General features: G+C 40.1%; 1 protein-coding gene across 8 annotated transcripts in view; it reads left to right on the top strand.

Annotated features, from left to right (window-relative positions):
* PHF21A (PHD finger protein 21A) overlaps nt 1–20,534 on the top strand; it is a 224,453-nt gene that overhangs the window by 146,626 nt on the left and 57,293 nt on the right. The window contains exon 1 of one of the 8 annotated variants that reach the window (XM_077322309.1): nt 11,146–11,262. The exons of the other annotated variants lie outside the window; for them this stretch is intronic. Coding sequence (XP_077178424.1) covers nt 11,245–11,262 — 18 coding nt within the window. The 5' untranslated portion in view covers nt 11,146–11,244. Of the gene's footprint in view, nt 1–11,145; nt 11,263–20,534 lie in introns of those variants that run through there. 8 annotated transcript variants of the gene reach the window in all.

Below are 20,534 nucleotides of genomic sequence, written 5' to 3'. Positions count from 1 at the left end.
CTTCCTCTAATTTACTACCCTGTTATCAGGAGGAGATTCTGCATATTGAATAGAGTGCAACACATTAGGTGCTTGCTTGCCTAGGAAAAGGTTTAGAAGCCCACAGCTTGTCAGGTGTGTAAAAAAACCCCTATTATGTCTGATTATAATAAACTTCCAGATGTGCCTAGAGAAAACTTTATCAGTTGAAGAGGTGTTGGAGCTGCTTCGCAGAAGTCCAGCACCATGCTGTTTGAATAATATCCAGATGGTGTTGTGTCACAGTTACGGTGACCCCTTGGGTTTTCAAGGCAAGAGACACTCAGAAGTGGTTTGCTCTTGCCTGCCTCAGCATCATGCCCTTGGTATTCCTTGGTGGTCTCCCATCCAAATACTAGCCAGGCCCAGCCTTGCTTCACTTCTGAGATCTGATGAGATTGGATAGCGATTTGAACCTGGGTTTGCCATATCTGAGTACAACACTTTAACCACGATATTTTGCTGGCTCTGACATATCAACTTCCTTAGCCAGCCTTTTCTCCGGCGGGCAGTGCTGATGTGTGGAAGGGAAGCACGTTATTTAGCAGTTCCATGTAGCCTCCTACACTCAGAGATTAGTTGCAGTTTACTTTACTCTTCTCTCTGATGTGCTAGGCACAATGGGAGGTTGTTCAAGTATGCAATCCTCCAGTGCAGTCGGTTCAGAAAGGGTTTTAATCATATGATTTGGAGTATGTAATTTCTCATGCTAGCAAAAAACTTCATGGTATCTCTCCTGGCTTTTTCCAGTCTTTGTGCCCTCAGTAACCTGATTCAGACAAGAATACCTCAAAGAATCAAAGTGTGTGATATCTGCCCAGCCGTAAGAATCATTTTGTTTCTCAAAATAATAGTTCGTGGCTGCAGTCCTAATGACCCTTGTTTCTGAGTTGACTTGCTTCGAACTGAGCTCATCTTTCTCCCTAAGTGTTTCATCACATCCAACTTTTTAAAACACCCCAAAGTTTAAAGGTCTTATTGTGTGTTACTAGGTGGACTTGCTGAAAATAAAATGCTGCTGTGCATATTCGGTTTTGGAGATAATTGGATTGTAACCCAAGTTTCCATATTGTCTTAGAAATGTCTGGCGTGACCCCATGAATGGACAATTTTAAGTTTATCTTGAAAAACATAGTGAAAATCTCTCTTCTCTTTTTTTTTTTTGGAAAAAACTTAGACCGTTTGCACACCAGCGGCTTCACACTGGGCTGCAGGCTGGAGTTTGAGTCAGAGCAGGTTGCCCCACCTCTTCCTGCTCCTGCACGGGGGAGGGGCTTTGCCTCATTGCACCTCATCTGCCCCAGATTTGTGCTTCCACACTGGAGCTGGGGCAGCAAAGTTCCCAGTGCAGAAACGGTCCTACTGTTACCCGTCATGATTATTTCATTAACAAAGTTGTTGGGATCGCCATCTCAGCCCTAAGATCTTAGAAAATATGTCTGCCACAGTCGAGCCTTACTTTCTAACCACCTGAAAACAGGTATCATTCAGTCCACAGTTAAGTGACCTCCAGCAGGTGTGTTTTGTTGAGTCCTAATGTTAGAACCTTTCTAAAAAAAAAACAACTTTTGTTCTCTTATCTTTTCCATTTTACTGTACGCATTAAAATATAAGAACGAATCTTAGTGGTGGTAGTTTTTCCCAAGCAGTATCCCCCAAGATGTTTCAAGACAATCATAACTGGACATGATTGAGAGAGCTATCCTTGTCCTCAGCTTTTGTGAATCAGTACTGTTATTAAACATGGAGACTCCATTTTTAATTGATTCCTAAAATACACTGATAGACCTTCAGTGAAGTTGTCTGGTTGTTTCAGTTTTGTTTTTTAAATCTGAGCTAGTGGTCATCAAGACATCTGGTAGCAATACATTTTATGCATTCACTGTGTTCCTCTGTTTATTTTTTATTGCTAATCATTTTCAACGACTGGCTTCAAGTTTTTGTGTTGAGGATGTCTGTGTAAGCTGTAAGTAAACATTTAATATGTTCATTCTGTTTCACAAGCCTAATAAAGTACCATGAAAGCTGAAGCAACCATAAACCTAGCCTGTGACTGGCCTTTGAGGGAAGCCTGATAACAACCAGTTAGCAACTTGCTATCATTCAGTTTGCACAACTCACACAGGACGGGCCGCTTGTTTTTGTTCAACAGCAGTCACCTCACAAAAGCCAGCTGGGCATAGTGGCTAGAGTTTTATATTACACCTCTGCCAATTGGATGGACCATTCTTTTTCTCCATATTCTATCCTAACAGTATAGAGGTTGCACATCAAAACAATCAGATTCTTTGGCATACACATGTCTTTTAAAAACTAACCGTAGTGTTTCATGATCCACACAGTCAAAAGCTTTGCTGTATTCTATTAAACACAAGTTGATTTTCTTCTGAAATTCTCTGGTGTGCTTCAGTAACCATTGTAAATTAGCAATATGATCTTCTGTGTCTCTTCCTGTTTTGAATCCAGCTTGGAACATGTGGCATTAAATCATGAAATAATTCATTTTCCCTTTATGTGGGATGACCATAGAGAACAAAATCCAGTAGTGTGAAAATAAAAACTGGTTTCAATAATGATTTTCATGGAAGTAGTTCAGTGTTTTTTAATATAACCTGGTTTAGTGGGAAATCTTATCATTCCCACTAGATGGCGATCTCAGCAACTTCTGCTGTATTATTTTCCATTTCCTGCTCATGGTGGCTACAGTTCATGGACAATAGTTAATCTTGTATTCATTTCATGTTTGTAAGTTTACGACAATGCAGAGATCTGACACTCACGCAGTAGTAGATCAAAGACACAGAGCATTGAGTCTGGTATTCTCTCTTACTCTCTATATTGCTTTCTATATTTTGGAATATAATATTAAAGCAGTATTGCTAACCCGATTTTAACTTATAAAAATGAATTTGGCATTTAATTGTAGAAGCTAAAATGTTGGCAATGACAACACAAAATTGTTTTATTATTTTTCTTGTTATTCTTAAATTACTTTCCTCATTGTACACATTGTTTTCTGCAGCATTTATTTCTCAAAGAGAGGTGGAAGCTATTCTTTGCTGTCGTTGTAGAAGTTTGTCTTTGAGTTATTCATGCCTTTTTCATATATACAAAGTTATGGCCATTAAAATGCTATTCACTGTGTAGAATTTCAAGCATTATTGTTGAAATGTAATAAAGTTAAGCTGGTACTGAGTTTTTCAGTGCCTAGATGGGAGTACTCCAGGGAATTTTATATATGGTTATAAATTGATAGACACACACAGACACACAGAATTCTAAGGTCTTTGATGGAAGAGAAGCAGGATATAAATATAAATAAATTAGTGACAACCCAACTCTCACAAGGTATGTGGAACACAAACCTTCTCTGGGGCTCCTTGGTCCCTCCCCCCCTCACACAAACACACACACAAGCTCCTTCCTTTCATTTCCCCCTGCCCCCGCCCACGCCCACCCCTTACCTCTCACTTCTCTGACCACCTCCTTGGTCTCTCCCCCTTCCCTCAGACACCCAGGCTCCTTCCTCCAGCCCATCTCCCCCTCCCTTCCCCATCTCTTGTGGTGGCGCTGGCCTGACATGCTGGCATGCTGCCCTGTGACTGCCCCAGCCTCTTGTGGCATGCTCCCTGGAATGGGACTACAGACATCATGTCCGTACCCATTTCCATCCTAGGAAGTGAGCCAGAAGACGTGTTCTACATCAATACATTTGAGAATTTTGGTTGGGCACTGATACTATTTTGAAATGTAGTGATCTGCTGCTGCAAGGGTCTTCACATGGGGTTGTTTCCACATTGATTGATAAATGATAGCACTTTTAAAATGGGTGTTCTTGAGTAGTGCTTAATTCTGAACCAGAAGGCTTGATCCTGATGGAGGGTTCAGGCATCATAGCAGCTACAAAATGTATCATTTTGACAGCCTGATCATAAACAGCTGCTTTAACTGCAGCAGTTCATACAGAGGATTTTGCCCTGTACTTGATTTCAAGCAAACTTCATTTTCATTTAGAGCAGCATTCACTTACGGCATTCATCTCTGTTCACTGGAAACCCCCCCCCCCCACACACACACACACACACATTAGCAATTCTTAGTTCAACACTAATTTTTGGATATTGTCTTTTGAAAATCAACCTAGGTAATTTCAGTAAAATGCCCTTCCATGACTGTGAAAGCTACTTTGTATCCCTATAGTTCATTCTCAGTGGAACTTTCAGCACTTTTAAAGCATTATATTACAAATTGTAATACAGTGTTGCTCATGAATCAGAAACCTTACTAGTCCACCCACACACTCTTGAGCATCACATGGCATTTTGAGCGAGCTCTGAGACAACTACTTAAGCTAGATGACCTATTAACTAATCATTTCCAAAGAGAAGTGTTGAGGATTGTTCATATAATGGGATGCATGCTAAATATGTGAGTGTTCAGAGAATTTTAAAAAATATTTACAAACATTTCATACGGGCAGCAAGTTAAAAACATTGTGTTTTATCTGGCCTTGTCAGTGAACGGAATAATTGATTGGTGGCATACAAAATCATAGTGTGAACCTCTTTGCTCATTTTCTTTTCTTTTGCTATAAAAATAACAGATAGTTACAGCAGTTCATATTTTTGTATTTTGTGATTCTTAAGACTGTTGTCTGTTTTCTGCCAAGAGTAAAAATGAAGCCATTAAATTAATTTTGCTGTTTGGTCAATATCATTTCTGATTTCATTTTGGATGTTGTATCTGTACCTTTTCCATTTTTTACACAGTATATATACTTAATTCAATTCTTATGAAATAAAAACATTTCCAACAAAGTGAACATAATGGTCTGCATTTTAAAATATTCTATGGGTCCCTTTAATTTTCTGTTCATTCATTATTTGCTGTTATTTGAAGAGTAGATATGCAAGTAGTTTTCAGAGGTATTTCTCACAGCTGAAAACTTAACACATCAAAGTATTTTTTGTTTTTAAATACCCAATACATATTTATATAATAATTCACTTGTAGTGCCAGTTTAAAAAGTAGCAGAAGAGTTTGAATTAATAGCTCTTGATAGCAATATTCAAAAAGGAATTATTTATGAAGGGCAGGTGTCTGCAGTTTTTAATAAAGCATATAAAGATATTTGCCCAGGACCTGATCTCATCGCTCTTTCTCCATATTCTAAGTTTTGCAGTTGGGTATTTAAAAACAAAACAGTGACTAGACTGTCGTCCTACCCCCACTGACATTCTTGCAGTTAAGCTTCCTAAACTACACAATATACCGATGTACAAGGAAATATCTACGTGCAGAAACTACAATTGGTGTGTAATTCCGTGGTTATATGCAAATTCTTGTTTACCCATCATTTGTCAGCTGATGCATTGTGGCATAAAATCTAATTTTTGTTGGCTAGAGCAATATGAAAATTGTTCAGTATATAAATTGTTTATGAAATTGTCCGCAAAATAGCTTTTCATGTTATATGTTAAACTCTATATTACTTTCTGAAACTTATAGGATGTTTTAAAAGAATACTTATATAACCCCAATTGTGCCTGGACAAAATCACATAGGCACATTCCTCCCTTGATGATATGCTTGCATGAATAATAAGAGAGGGTCATCACTGTGTCCTGGCTAGAGTACTGGGCTGGATCTTTGAGTCCTAAGCTTGAATCTCTGCTCTGCCATGAGTGACCTGCAGCCAGCCACGCACTCTCAGCCTAGCCTACCGCACAGGGTGGCTTTGGAGGGATAAAATGAAGGGGGGGCGATGTTGTAAGCTACTTCGAGTTCCCACTGGAAAGAAATATAGGATGTAAATATCAAATAAATAAAACTCTTAGTTCACCAAGTGGCCCTTTATTTATTTTATTTATTTTATTATAATTAATAAATAACAATCAACAGAAACACCCCACCAAAAACAAAATTCACCGCAGCACAATTCTGTAGCTTCATAAACCATTTTAAATCCTGTAGACAATGTCCATTTCATCTATTACAATTCAACTGTTCATCATAATTCCAAGTCACACATTACAACACTAGTTCACATGTCTTATAGTCTGAAAATTTCCTTAAGTAATTTGCCAAATCCAGCCAAATGATATTGAAATCATCTATCTTTTTCTCCCCTTGAATTATTTTAATGTTATTTGTTAACTTTTCCAACATCATAAACTGCCTAATTTTCTTTCACCAATTATCTAATGGCCCTTTAGATACTGTACTTTTTATTTAAGTGAATGCAAACATTCGGCAGGTAGTCAGATGATGAGAAATCAAGTTGTGTACTTGCATGTGTATGCTTGGTTGGCATTTGAGACTCTTGTTTTCTGTCTGCTGTGTAGCAAATGTTATATTTCATCCTCACCAGTTGGTCTGCTAGTATATTCAAGGTATACATTAAAATTGCCTATTGTTGTGTTGAATGTTTGTCAGAATATTTTATATGCTCATTTCTGGACTGAAATGGCTGTTAATGCTCTTTCCACAGAAAGGTCATGAAGTGCTCATGCAGATTTAGTAAGAAATGAAACATCACTGTTATTGGAACAAAGCAAATAATGAAAAAGAACTGAATGAGTGTTAATGTCACAGCTATAAACTTGGAGGCAGTATAGTCCTGTGGTTGGAGGGTATATTATATTGAAGCTGATATTGGTGTAAATAACTAAGATCCTGTGCTTTCACAGCAGCACAATTAAAGGTTTAGTAATAACTGTGTAAAGAAATACATAAATTCTCACTAGCAGCCACTCCCACAGATGAAAATACCATCACCACCCATCACAAAGTCATTCCTGATGGATTCCATATTGGTGCTTCCCCTGTAATGTTAATACATAATAATGCCATGGTGAAATCACTTAATGTACTCCATACTTGTTCCACAGTTTGCAAACCCACTGGCAAAGAAGTTGATTTTGCCTCTTTGGGTACAATGAATATGATAGGACAATTGCTAAGTAGAACTACAAAATCCAAAGGTCGCTTGAATCAGTTGTTTGAATTCCCTGCTAACAGCAAAGCAACCATTTTGTCACAGCTTATCTGGGATCAGACCACTTAGAGAATGAAGAACTATCAGTGCATTCACAATGCTCTTATAAGATATTTGTTTTATGGGGGGAAATTACTAATTCTTTTTTGGTTGTTTTGATGTTCTCTTTTGGAACTTTGTGAACTCTTCTACTGTAATTTTACATTCTGTTTTAATTGTATTCCTTGGCTTTATGGTTATTGTAAGCTTCTTAAGCTAAGTAGAAAAGGCTAGATAAAGAAAATTAATAGTCATCTCCAAAGTCCAGGTCTCTCAAGAGAACTATTGGATTCTAACTGTGAGATTCAGGATCCCACACTGACAATACAAATAACACTGTAGACATCATGCCTGTGCTGGTTTCCATGAAAGGAGAACAAGCTTTTCGAAAGGGAGAGAACAGACAAGGATGAATAGAAATGAAACAACAAGCTTACAGGAGACAAATCCAGAGAGTTGCCTTGAGTGTTTAATGAGAAACGATAAGTGAGAAGGAAGGCAGGGTGATTAAAGTTATTAAAATTATTAAAATTATTAAAATTATTATTATTATTATTTCGATTTATTTCCCGCCACTCCCAATTGGAGTGTCTTAAAACCCCATTAAAACTCCCATTATAAGACTTTAAAATGTCACAACATGGCGGCACAATAATAAGATCCCCTTCCTACCCCCCTTCCTAAAAAAAGGGGTGGTGGAGGAGAAGGAGGTCCACGATGTTCAAGAAGAAGCCCGGGGGAGAGCAGTCGATGTACCCCAGCAGAAGTTGCTTCTCTAGGATTTGGAAATGCAACATCTGTAGGGAAAAATATTCCTCTTGGGTGTCTGGATGGTGACAATAATTTTAATGAAAAAGGTGAAGTCAGGAGGAATGTGCATACTCCATGCTGCCAGTACACCCACAGGTTCATATGGAAGACAAGCTCATGATGGGATGTCTGGCATATTTTTTCCCCCATAGACTCACAGAGGCCGATTCTGCATGGGTGGAAAAGGCCAAGAGGACAGCCATATAGAAGTGGGGCAAATCCCTGCTTCCATATGACATTGCTGCCAGGCTGCTGCCATCCTGGGATCAGGCCCCAGAAGCCCTGGAGTAAGGGAACACAGAATTTTCTGAGTTCCTTTAGCATACTGTGAGGGCCACTGCAGCATGCTCATGTGGACTAGGAAGAGCTGAGTCTTCCATACCCGGCTCCTCCCTGTCCTACGGTGGTCCAGAGGGGGCAAACAATGCCCCAGTCGGCTTTGTGGTGCTTTGCCTCATCATGGAGCAGACCGGAGCATTTATTTACCTTTTGCAGGAAGATGGAACTGCGTTCCATGCAATCCCACCATCCTGCAAAATAAAGACCCCTCCCTGGCACACACACCCCATACGGTGGAATGAAACCGCCACTGAACTTCATCCCCTGTGTGAACACAGACTGCTGTGGAATATGCAGCCCTGTAGCAATGCACTACCGGTGGCCCGGTGCAGTTGTCACCATGTGGAATTGGCTGGAGAGGATGAATCACACCCATTTAGATTAGTACTGGGGGGGGGGGGTGCTGTGTAAAGCTGTAGTTCAGTGGGTACAGCATTGAATCTCTAGCTACAGACTCACAGGCCAATGTAGTTGAAAGAAAGAGACCCCCCCCCCAGTGAATGCTAAAAGATATATAGTGTTCTTTCATGTTCTTTCAATGTGTTCTTTCATGCTCATAATCCTGACTATAGAATGGTGTAGGCTGTGGGAATAAGAGTTGTATATTACCTGGCTGGGGCTTACAATATGGTATTGCTTTGGCTGCAGACTGGAACCTTTTTGTTTGTTATAGGCAGGGAGGAAGTGGTCATTTTGGGCCCTCTATTGATCTTGGGAAGAATGCTATAACTTGCACCATCTCTTTTATTAGTCTGTGTTTGGGGGGGGGGGGGTGATACTCTCTCCTTAGGATTCTAATTAAACCCCATAATACAGTCACTTTGACCTTTGTACTGGTGGTGTTTGTATGTGTGCATATTCATTTAGTTTTGGAGAATATATATATTTATTCATTGATGATTTGGAATATTTGTATACCTTACCTTTCTCCTGACACAGGCAAAACCACCGGTGCAGTAGTTACACTGCTGCAACACAACCCCAATGCAGCACAATCATACCTTGGCATTCTACCAGTGAACAGAACTCAAATGCTGGATTGCATTGTTGGTAAATTAAATTATATTTATATGCCTGGTATTTTTACGGTAGCAATTTATCTGTATCATTTTTTAAAAATTCAAGGGGGAAACATTTGTTTTCTCTTAAAATGATTTAGCAATCATTTTATAAAAGCAATTTTTTAAAGAAAGGTGTGGATGCAGTTATTTACACTCATGTGTGATATTACTGTTAATTTTAACTACAAAGTAGTGAAAACTCTCTTGTTTAATTTGTTTTTGCATTTCAGCATTTGAACATTTGTAAGGATCTTGCATTGTGGCCCATCTGGGTTACCATAGAAACCAGAGATCTTCATCCTCCTTGTTATTAGAAATGGAATGCAAACAGTGCATCAAAGTGATGTTTTTCTTATATGAATGGCATCCCCTGTGAAGATCCAAATTGAAAGGTTTCTTATTGGTTCTCTCCTGTTATGAATGTAATATTTAAGAATCTGGCAACTGCATACATTTAACAAAAAAGAAAGTAAACATTGTGAAAGCCAAATTTATGGTGTAAAAGGCTGTTTCTTTTCCTGTGTGTACTTAATGTAACTTGTGAATTAGCCTTTTAACCTAATGCAAAAGTGTTTTATTGTCAATTGGCATTCTGAGTAATCTACGACTTCACAAGTTAATGGCTTTGGATAATTTTTACCCGTTGCAAATGCCAGTTTATTAATTTATATCTTTAAAAAACACTATTTTAATAAGCACAAATATTTTTGTAATCATTCTGAAGACTATCAGATTTGCTTAAAGAACTGTATATACATTTTCATAGTGTGTGATTCAACTGTGTATTCAGCAGTATTCCAGAGAATGTTAATGTCTGGTCTCCAAGACAAAAACCTATTCCTCTGAAACCTTTGCCTCAGAGTGCATTTCCAATATAGGCCACAAATTTCTTCCTGACCATGCTGCTCCTCAGTGAACAGGCACGCAGCAAGCATATTGTGTGGGTACAGGAACATTCTGAATCTGTGTGGGAGAACTACCTTGGGAGACTTCACATAAGGTGCTTTTTCTGAATAGATGCTACTTCTGTGTAGGGCAGAGGCACACAACTGAAATCATTCCTAAGGCTAATTCTGGTTCACTGGCTGGCAAAATGCAGCATGGTTCACTGGCTGGCAAAATGTGTGCCATGTTGATTGTGCAACCCTGAACCTAGGAGCGAAACAAGAATTATCCTATTCCCACCTTTGCTTTCTATGAACTTGTCTGGGCTTTGAATGTCCTTGCAAACATGCCATTTTGAATAGATAATGTACACACTCAGCTGTTTTTCCTAAAGATCTAATATTTTAAAGAAGCATCCCGGCAGAGAGGTAAGAAAGGGCTATAGTTTGCCCAAGGGGAGAGAGAAAAGAAGAGAGATGCAGCCATCCCTCAGATCAATTGTGGTGCTGTAGAGCCTGTGGCAGAAAGACTTGTCTGTTTCATTTTACATTATACTTTTCAAAATATATCTGTATGGAAGCAATAGATCTGTGGGAAAATTGTCACGTGCTAATTTATTCAGGCTGTGCCTGGTTACAGTGGCTTTCTGTGAGTCCGGTGTTGCCACATGCAGTGCGATTTGGACACAGTTATCCTTGTAGTGATTGCAACCAGGTTGATCTACTCTGTCATTTGCTTTAATTGGGACTCTCCTTGAAAAGAATATAGAAGTTCAGATTGATAGAGAATGTAGCAGCCAGATCGCTAACTGGTGCCTGGCACAGAAAACACATTATGCCTGTCTTGAATCAAGACTGCTGGCTGTCAGTTTGCTTGTGAGTCCTATTCCAGGAAGTGGTATTGACCTTCAAATCCCTAAATAGTCTGGCCTCAGGATATTAAAAGGACTGCTTGCTTCCATACTTTCCTGCCCATTGTTTAAGATCTGAGCACAGGCCTTGCTTTGCTTTCCATCCATAACAACAGCAAAGCAGCTTATTACTAGAACCAGCTGTGGAATGCCTTCTTCCCTGTTATTTGCCAAAGCTAGACTGGATGTCATTTTGGTGTCAGGTAAAAACATTTGTGTTCACCTAGACCTTCTCTTAAATGGTTACTTGGGTTGTAATTTATTCTGTTGATTAGATTTATTGTTGGTCTCATAGTCTGTTGATTGGTTAGTTTTATTTTAGTCTTTTGAATTATTTGTTGCTTGGCTTTTCTCCTTGAGTTTAAATTTTGCTGCTTTGCTCTTTTTGCTTTTTATAATATGGTTTTTATTCTTAAGTTAATTAGAATTGTTCTTAACATCACAATTGCTTTTAGTGTGGTTCTGCTGCATTAAATTGGTATTGTCATTTTTAGTGGGCTCTAATGTTTTTGCTTATTATGCTATAATGTGTCTCAAAAGCTTTCAGACAGCACAGTAGTCCCCAAAGGGTGAGTGTCCCTTGGCAATCTTTGGTAGAAGTACAAAGCTTGTTTATCATCATTTCATATAAGAATATAGTTTGATTTTTTACAAAACCTTTTATAGCCCTCCCTTCCGTACACAGCCCGGAGTAGGTAACAAGTCTCAGCAATCCAATATAATACACATGTCATATATTTATTTATTGTATTTATATGTTGCCCTTCCCTGTGGGCTCAGGGTGGCTTACATAATTTAGATACAAATTCAATTGTACAATATTATAAATATAGATATTTAAGATTAAAATTCAGTCATATTTAAAATATAGTTGGTAATAGGTTAAAACAGTAAAGCAACACAACAACAACAACAGCTATAATAATGTGAATTGCCCTAAGCCAGTAATACTGGGAGGAGCAGTATAGAAATTTAATTATAAATAAATAATCTTATTCTGCGAAAATTGTCTCCTATTCTGAGGAATGGAAGGAGATCATAGATGGAATCTTGGGATAGGCAGAGTTTAACAGGGAGTCTAATAGTATTTAGATGTTATCTTTAGGCCTCAACCGTTCCACAGCATATATTTCTGGTAAGGGCTTGGAGGAAGAGTGTGTTTCATGGCTTAAGTGTCACTCAGCGCTTAACGCCCACTCAGGGCTGCTGCCCCTGAGTGCCTCCTCCTACAGCCTACTTGCCTGTCTGTCCAGCAGACAGCTAATCGCCTTCCATCCCCCATCCATGACCACCCCCTCCTCCTTCCATTTCCCTCTGGGGCTCGGAGGCTGCCAGTGAGTTCGCTAACAGCTGCCTGCAGCCTTCCCAGGTCCTGGGGGGAGAGGGAGGCTATCCGCAGAGTTCTTCTACACACACACACACACACACACACACCCAATCTAGCACCCATTGTATTCCTGAATGCAACAGGCTTGGCCCCTAGTAAATACATAAATACATGCCCATTGTATCTTGTCATTCCTTCTTTAAAGTGTGTTATTATTTATTTACCTGAATGGGGACCCTTAACAACTTATACCATTCCCCTTCCCCCCATTTTATCCTCACAATAGGCTGAGAGTGTATAATTGGCCCAGGGTCATCCAGTGAACTCATATGGCAGAGCTGGCGGTTGAACCTGGGTATCTCAAATCCTAGTCCAACACAGTGGTAGAGTGTGTTGATGAATTTATTTCATAATAAGTTGTTTTCCATACCAGCTTCATGAATTCATTTCATAAGTTGCTTTCCATACTGGAAAACTAAATGAAACTTTGTAAAGAAATAATAACATCAAGAGAAATTGAGAAAAGTTAAGCTTAAGGTTAGAGGTCAGCTTTTTTGTGATTTCCACCATGGTTACCTCATATTTATTTATTTACTACAACCCTTTTGTCATCACTTTAATAAAATTACAAAAACTCTGCTTTGTGGTAGCAATAACAATATGATAATGATATAATCTGTACCTATAATAAAAGGCCTAATGACCTTTTGGGACTCACAATGATTTTTTGGGCCTCACAATTTAAGGGCCAATGAATGCTCCTGCCTGTGTTGTCCCTGCTTCCTGAATGACCTGCCAGCTGCCCAATCAGTCTTCATCTCCCATCTCTAACTGTCGCCTCCAACAACTTCCCTCACTTTGCCTCAGACCACTGACTGAGCAGGTGGGTGCCTGGAGAGTGAACTGTCAGAGTTGCATGGTGGCCCTTCGGGGTGGGCTGCTCTAAACTATTTTCCTCTCTCAGGGCTCTTCCGCCTTAGTTCTGCAAGCACAAATCAGGTATGAAGGGCCATTAGGGATAAAAGCTTTTTGAACAAAGATGTCATCTTCTGTGAATGCGTAAGCAAATATTCCCTGCACTGTTCCTGATAACATACGGACTTTTCATAATCCCCACCCTCTATACTTCTGGCCCTTCACACACCCTTGAATTTGCTGGGGTCTAATTTTTTCATGTTTCCTACAAAGAAGGCCTGCCCAGCAAGGAGCTGCCCAAAGAAGTGGCCTCTACAGAATTAAAATGGTCCATCCTCATCCATCCCCAAGAAGCTTGAAGGGGCCTTTAAAACCCAGGAAACTGGTCTCAGTGAGGCTCCCTGCAACAGACGGTGACCAGAGCCAATGAGAATGTGGGGAAAGCAGAGCCAGCCAATCAGAGGGAGAGCCCTCTAATGCCCGGTCTCCATATGCTGTGGGAATTCTGAAGGGAAAGCCCTATGGTTTGGGGTGATTTGAAGATTCCTCTTCTAAAACCTACTAAGCTTCCAGAGTCCCTGTCAGTGCCACAACCCTCTGCAATCACACATCCTCATGCCCAGCCACACAAAGACAACCCAGACAACACATCCATGCATCCACATATTCTTCCAGAATCAACAACTCCTGACTTACTTTTACCACCCCCATACTCTAGCATCCTTTGTATTCCTGGATACAGTGGGCTTTGCCCCTAGTTTAATATAAAATACTAAGCCCTGAAGGTTGGAAAAGAATTCTGGCTCCTAAATTTGAGGGCTGACAGGCCCAAAGAAAATTTATCAAGGCATGTACAATGCATATACCTCCCTCTTCCCTCTCCCTCTTTGCATGGAGTATAATTAAGAATTTTGGGTTTCAAAGAAACCCAGATTTGCTTCAGTATACAGCACCCAGCTAGATCAGCATATTTCTTTCTGCCAGCCGGAATTCTAATTGTGAATTAAACCATGGTGGGGAAAACAAACTCTGATTGAGCAGGGTTCCTCAGCCAGAGCTTGTTTCAAATCTAGGATGCATAGCTGCATGAGAGGGAAGTGGGAAGGAGCAAGGCATGTGTGAAAGCATGGCAACACAATGTGTTTGTGGACATCTTTAATTAATCTGAGCATATTGTGTCATCTGAGTGCAGTCTTGGAGAAGCACTTTGCTATTCAATAAACTTTGTTGTTATGTGCGAAGTCGTGTCCGACCCATCGCGACCCCATGGACAATGATCCTCCAGGCCTTCCTGTCCTCTACCATTCCCTGGAGTCCTTTTAAGTTTGCTCAATAAACTTAGTGTAACTAAAAAGTGTATCTTTAAAACTTATATTGCTAACTGTAGCATTTATTCAGAAACTGGATTTGTTCCACAGAGGTTACTATGCACACAGCAAGGATTCACCATTTTACATTCTTTGTTGGTGCCAAGGCATTCACGTTGGCAAAGGAACATCCACAAAGGATTTTTCTGTATACTTTCCTCAATCCTCTCCCATTTCACCTGTATTTTTTCTCTACTGCACCACTGGAGGGCTTGTTGTGGGCATTATTTGGGTTTTTTTTAATGGTGATTTCAGTAGTTTTATAGCAATTACTTTTTTTTTTAAGCCATCAGAATCCTTCTAGTAGTGCAGTGGGGAAAACGGTAGCTGCATGAAGCTGGCCAAAGGAAAGTGACTGCAGTGTATATGGGACCTTCAGAAATACTAACTTCCTCATCCAGATGTCATGCTGACATGCTTCAACTATACTTTTTCCAAAAAGATGGTAGTAGATCAGATTTGAGGGAGAATAGAGAGAAGATATGAAAGAGGATTGTGAAACCAGGAATGTGAATAGCATGCAAATGCTCCCCCAAAGGAAGCAAAAACAGAAAAAGTCTGTGTGGAAGCAGTTATCAAATATTAATTATTTTCAAATTACCCAGCTAAGTCATGATTTGCTAGTGATAGGGGATCCATGGTTTGACTCACAAGGTCCCCCACTCACAGACAAGTAATGAATTAAGGATTTGTCCTTTTAAAACGCACAATAATTTGCCATTCAGTTCAAGTGGTGAACTCTAGTTTGTGCTTTTTGTGAAAACCAGAAATGCAAGAATTCTTGCAGGGAGTGTATAAATGTCTACCATCTGAGATGTTAAACTGTAGCTTGATATGAAAGTAAAAATAGCACAGCTGTGTGCATAGGGAGAAGGAAATCTGTGAGCCTAAAAATCCCATGCCTCATTCATGAGACAAATCATAGTTTACCATATGTATCAACTGCACCTAAGGTAGTCACCTTACTACACTTTGAAACATTGCTCATCTTCCTGACAATGCTGTGCATCCTCACAAGATTTTGGATCACTTCTGCAATACATTATTAGGTGAGAAAAGTTTTGGCTGGTTAGTAGTGAGAAGGTATATAACATTTAAATAACAGTGCCAAATGTTGAGTAAAGTATTTGATTTTCCATAATCGCATGAGCCAGTTCTGTCCTCTTTCTGATTTAGCTCAATACTTCAGAGCATTCATGAAAAGTTTGCTCGATAAACTGCATTTAAAGTGCAGTAACAAAATTCACAGGACTTTTTGTGACTGCATATGTTATATATAGGCTTGTATATCTATTGGATATACAATATACATATAAATCCATTAGATATACCTTTGAATGTATCATGTGAACATCAGTTACCTCATGTCAGTTTGCAACATGAACAACATGATTAGTAACAAACGTACAGTGTTTTGGAATAAATAAATGTTGAATAATTTAGAAGATGGAAGGCTGGAGCCAGTATTGCCTATTTTTCTTCCCACAATATTAAGTAACATTTTCATATTTAGGGTAATTTTAGCTGGTGGAGTGCTATTGATTCAGCAGGAATGAATCTTGAGAAACTGAAAGAGAGTGGGGACTTAATGAAGATTTTCAAAACTAGTTTCAGCAGTTTAGAAATTCTTTATTCCTTGCAAACATATTCTAGATATTAAGTGCTTTCTTTTAAAGACTCAGTCTGTACCATTTACAAGATGAGACTGGCTTCACTCATGCTGTGACACACCTGCATACATCACGTGTATTGCTGCCAAAAGTATAGAATAAGGGAGTTTTAAAATCAATGTTATCTTCAGCTGCTACCATACCATGATGATCTGGCAACAAGTATGATCTGGGGCCAAGGGACCAAGCCCCATGAAAATAGGTTGAGGGACTTGGGAATAGGTTGAGGGACTTGGAGAAAAGGAGGTTGAGAGGGGACATGATAGCCCTCTTTAAATATTTGAAAGGTTGTCACTTGAAGGAGGGCAGGATGCTGTTTCCATTGGCTTCATAGGAGAAGACATGCAGCAATGGGTTTAAACTACAAGTACAACGATATAGGCTAGATATCAGGAAAAAGTTTTTCACTGTCGGAGTAGTTCAGCAGTGGAATAGGCTGCCTAAGGAGGTAGTGAGCTCCCCCTCACTGGAAGTCTTCAAGCAAAGGCTGGATACACACTTTTCTTGGATGCTTTAGGATGCTTAGGGCTGATCCTGTGTTGAGCAGGGGGTTGGACTAGATGGCCTGTATGGCCCCTTCCAACTCTATGATTCTATGCCTATATTGGCATGTTATGTGTTAAAATATGTGCTAGAAACAAATAGCTTTATGTTTAAATGCTTATGTAAAGCTGTCCTTGAACACAGATGTGGCAGTAGGAGGTGCTGTTTCAAATCCTTGCATAACCATGCAATAACTAACTGATCTTGGATAAGTTATTGTGCATCATTTCTTCCTCCCATACATCTCTGTCCAAAAGAATACACACACATTTGTATATTAAAGCCCCCTAATTTAATTCCCTGGATGCATCTGTTCCTTTTAAAACACATGTTTAAAAATATCCTTCTGATTTATTTTCAGAAACTTCTTTTCAAAATTTCAAAAATTCTTTATTAAGAATGTCATAGATACCAGCTGAGTTCTTCTAAATATTCCTGTCTTATACTGAATAACATGAATAGCCTTTTGAAACTCCCACCAGCAATAGAGCTACATTACACCATTGGACCCTGGTACAGGAATTTAAAAATAGACAAAGCTTCACTAATTACTTGCAAACATATCTTACATGATGGCAAGATGTTTATTATTAATAACTGCAGTCAGTCTAACTTGGACAAGTCTGCTCTACTTGCAGCAAAGAACTATTATAAACCTTCCAGCGTTACACATTTTAAATTCATACTAGGGGGAGAGTTGGCACAGGTAAAATGGCCAATTGCTGGTTTGTGAACATAGATTATATGCATGTAGGAAATCTACACCTGTAGGCTCTGTCCCCATGACTGGGAATGTTTGAATTGATAGAGTTTCCGATCATGGGGAAAGACCCTGTGCATGTGGACTTCATGCTTACAATCACTCATAGTTGAGAGCAGTGTGATAATATCATGTGTAAAAGGGAGGTGAAATGGGCAGTCAAGCCAAGCTCTTATTGTAGGCCCAGGGTACATTAAGGGGAATATTTCCAGAGATGCATAAAAACACATCAGGCAACAATTTTTGGAATAAAACAGGACACAGCATTTATTGATTGCAGTCCAAGGAGCATTGGTGGAAGATGTGGACAGATCCTGGAAATTGAGTGACCTCCCTGCCACACACATGATAAATGTCCCACAGCCTGCCAAAAAGGAGGGAGGTGGACATGCAGACTCATCTCACTCAATAGGATTTACCCAGGTGTGCAAAACCAACAGCTGTGACAAAAAGGGGAGGGAGGGTGGAAACCCTAGCTCAGGGGTAGTCAAACTGCGGCCCTCCAGATGTCCATGGACTACAATTCCCAGGAGCCTATTCCTCTGAAACTCCTGGGAATTGTAGTCCATGGACATCTGGAGGGCTGCAGTTTGACTACCCCTGCCCTAGCTAGTGCAATTTAAATTGGCCTCTGCAGACTCTATGTTATTACGATGTAGAGCCTGCCCCATATCCTCCTGTGCTTGACTGGGCTAGCCCTTAGATCAGGGGTAGTCAAACTGTGGCCCTCCAGATGTCCATGGACTACAATTCCCATGAGCCCCTGCCAGCATATCCTGCCAGCATTTGCTGGCAGGGGCTCATGGGAATTGTAGTCCATGGACATCTGGAGGGGCACTGTTTGACTACCCCTGCCTTAGATCATATGGGACTGGCCACAGTAATCCCCTGCAGTGCCTGCTTTTTGTGCAATTTACCAAGGGCGGGGGAGTCTCCAATCGACCCACCCCCCCAGCCTGTGCCAACATGGCCTTTTGGAGGTGAGTCTCAGCTGTTTCCGTCTCATACATTGCCACCAATCTGCTCCTGTGATAAGGTGCAAAATATTTTGGGGAAGGGGGCTGCAGCCTTTGTGACAATCCATGCCTTCTTAGCACTTGGCTCACTCCCTTCACCTGCCCACTGTTGCACTTAGTGCCTGAGGCAAGCCAGTGAGAAGGCAGTTTGTTTGTACTCCTTTCATCCAAACCAGATTAGAACTCAGGGTGTCTTACAGCTACCAGGGACTCTCTAGTGATGTATTTTCCCAGTACAAAGCCTGGGAGAGACAGTCTCTGGTTTACCTTATTTGCTTGTGTGTCTGTGTGAAAAATAAGAGTTTGTTCTTATATGCCTCTTTTTTCTACCAGAGGGAGTCTTAAAACAGCTTACATTTGCCTTCCCTTTCCTCTCCCCACAACAGACACCCTGTGAAGCAGGGGAGGCTGAGAGAGCCCTGATATTACTGCTCCGTCAGACCAGCTTTATCAGTGCTGTGGAGCCCAAGGTCACCCAGCTGGCTGCATGTGGGGGAGCAGGGAATCAAACCCGGCTTGCGAGATTAGAAGTCTGCACTCCTAACCACTACACCAATATGAATGAGAGAGAGAGAGAGAGTGGTGGTGGTGGTGAGAAACAGATTTTTCCCCCCCTAAGGATTAGTCACTTCAGATTTCTCAAAAAAATTATTTAACTAAATCAGTTAGGAAGCACCTTAAATCAAAAGGGCAATATAGCAGGATTCACTAGAGAAGGAAGCATAGAAACAGTTCTAGCTCAAGTAAACTCACTCTTTGTTGAGCATAACCCTGGTCCTCCTTCTCTGATTGGGAATAGGCCTTTTCCTGTGCTCTGTTGAGTGAGCTTATTGCAGCTCTGTTCTCATGAATTTTCCAGGACTAGACAAAGTGCAGATGGTTGTACATTCCTTTTACTGGAAGGCAGACAGTGAGTTTCCCCATTAGGACCAATAACAACTCTGCAGCTTGCTCTCCAGTTCTCACCACAAGACCATTCACCAATAATGTTCCTAGTCAGGGATCAGAAGCTTGCTAGACGCATCCCTAGTTTGAAGTTTGGGCACTTTGAGCTCTTGTTGTTGAACAAGGCAAGAGAAGGATCTTTGCTGAGAGAAAAGATGACAGCTAGTGGATATTTCACTGCCTCTGGTCTGCTTTTCCCAGATGGTGCATACCACTAGCTTTCCACTCTACTCCTGGAGTGCAGCTAGGGAGCTGATTACTCCTACCAGCAAAGAAGCTTATATTATAGAATCAGAATGACCCTATTCATAATAGTCCCAAATGTTCTCGTTAAAAGATGAGGTATAAATATAAATGACATGCCAGATAGCTGTAATCCATGCATCAGTTATTGAACCCATACTTGATGCTGCAGGTCCAAATTGACAAATGTAATCCAGATTGCTCCAACCTTTGATAATTAAGCCTGATCCCAACCATCCTTTGATTTGCGTACTCTGTGCAGTGGAATCTCATGAAATGATTTTAACGTGTGTAGATGTCCTTGTTTAAAGCAATCTGTAACATTTCAGTTTTCTACAAAGAAATCAGATGGTGTTGCAGAATAATTGCTCCTTATTCTACCATGTTAAATTTGTTCCACTTAATCTCTCCAAGGAAGTGCTAGAGGTCCTTTGTTGTTGATGCTTGTCTACTTTTTTGCACAAGGAATAGAGCATGTTCGGCACAGATTTGCATACTCATGGAGGATACATCTATTAATAGAACTGACTTTAAGGAAAGGTTGTCATTTATGTAGTCACTCTAGAAAAAGCTAAAGATCTAATGTTGCTTGCAAATCAGTTTTCATTTAGGATTTTTATAGGAATTAATATAAAGGGAGTCAACATACTCATCATTCCTTTTTATAGTCACTTACCGCCAAAATGTCA

The sequence above is a fragment of the Paroedura picta genome, chromosome 2, assembly GCF_049243985.1.
Source record: "Paroedura picta isolate Pp20150507F chromosome 2, Ppicta_v3.0, whole genome shotgun sequence".
NCBI classification, from domain to species: Eukaryota; Metazoa; Chordata; class Lepidosauria; order Squamata; family Gekkonidae; genus Paroedura; species Paroedura picta.
The sequence above is the reverse complement of the archived record's forward strand: the minus strand, read 5'-3'. Positions and strand labels throughout refer to the sequence as shown.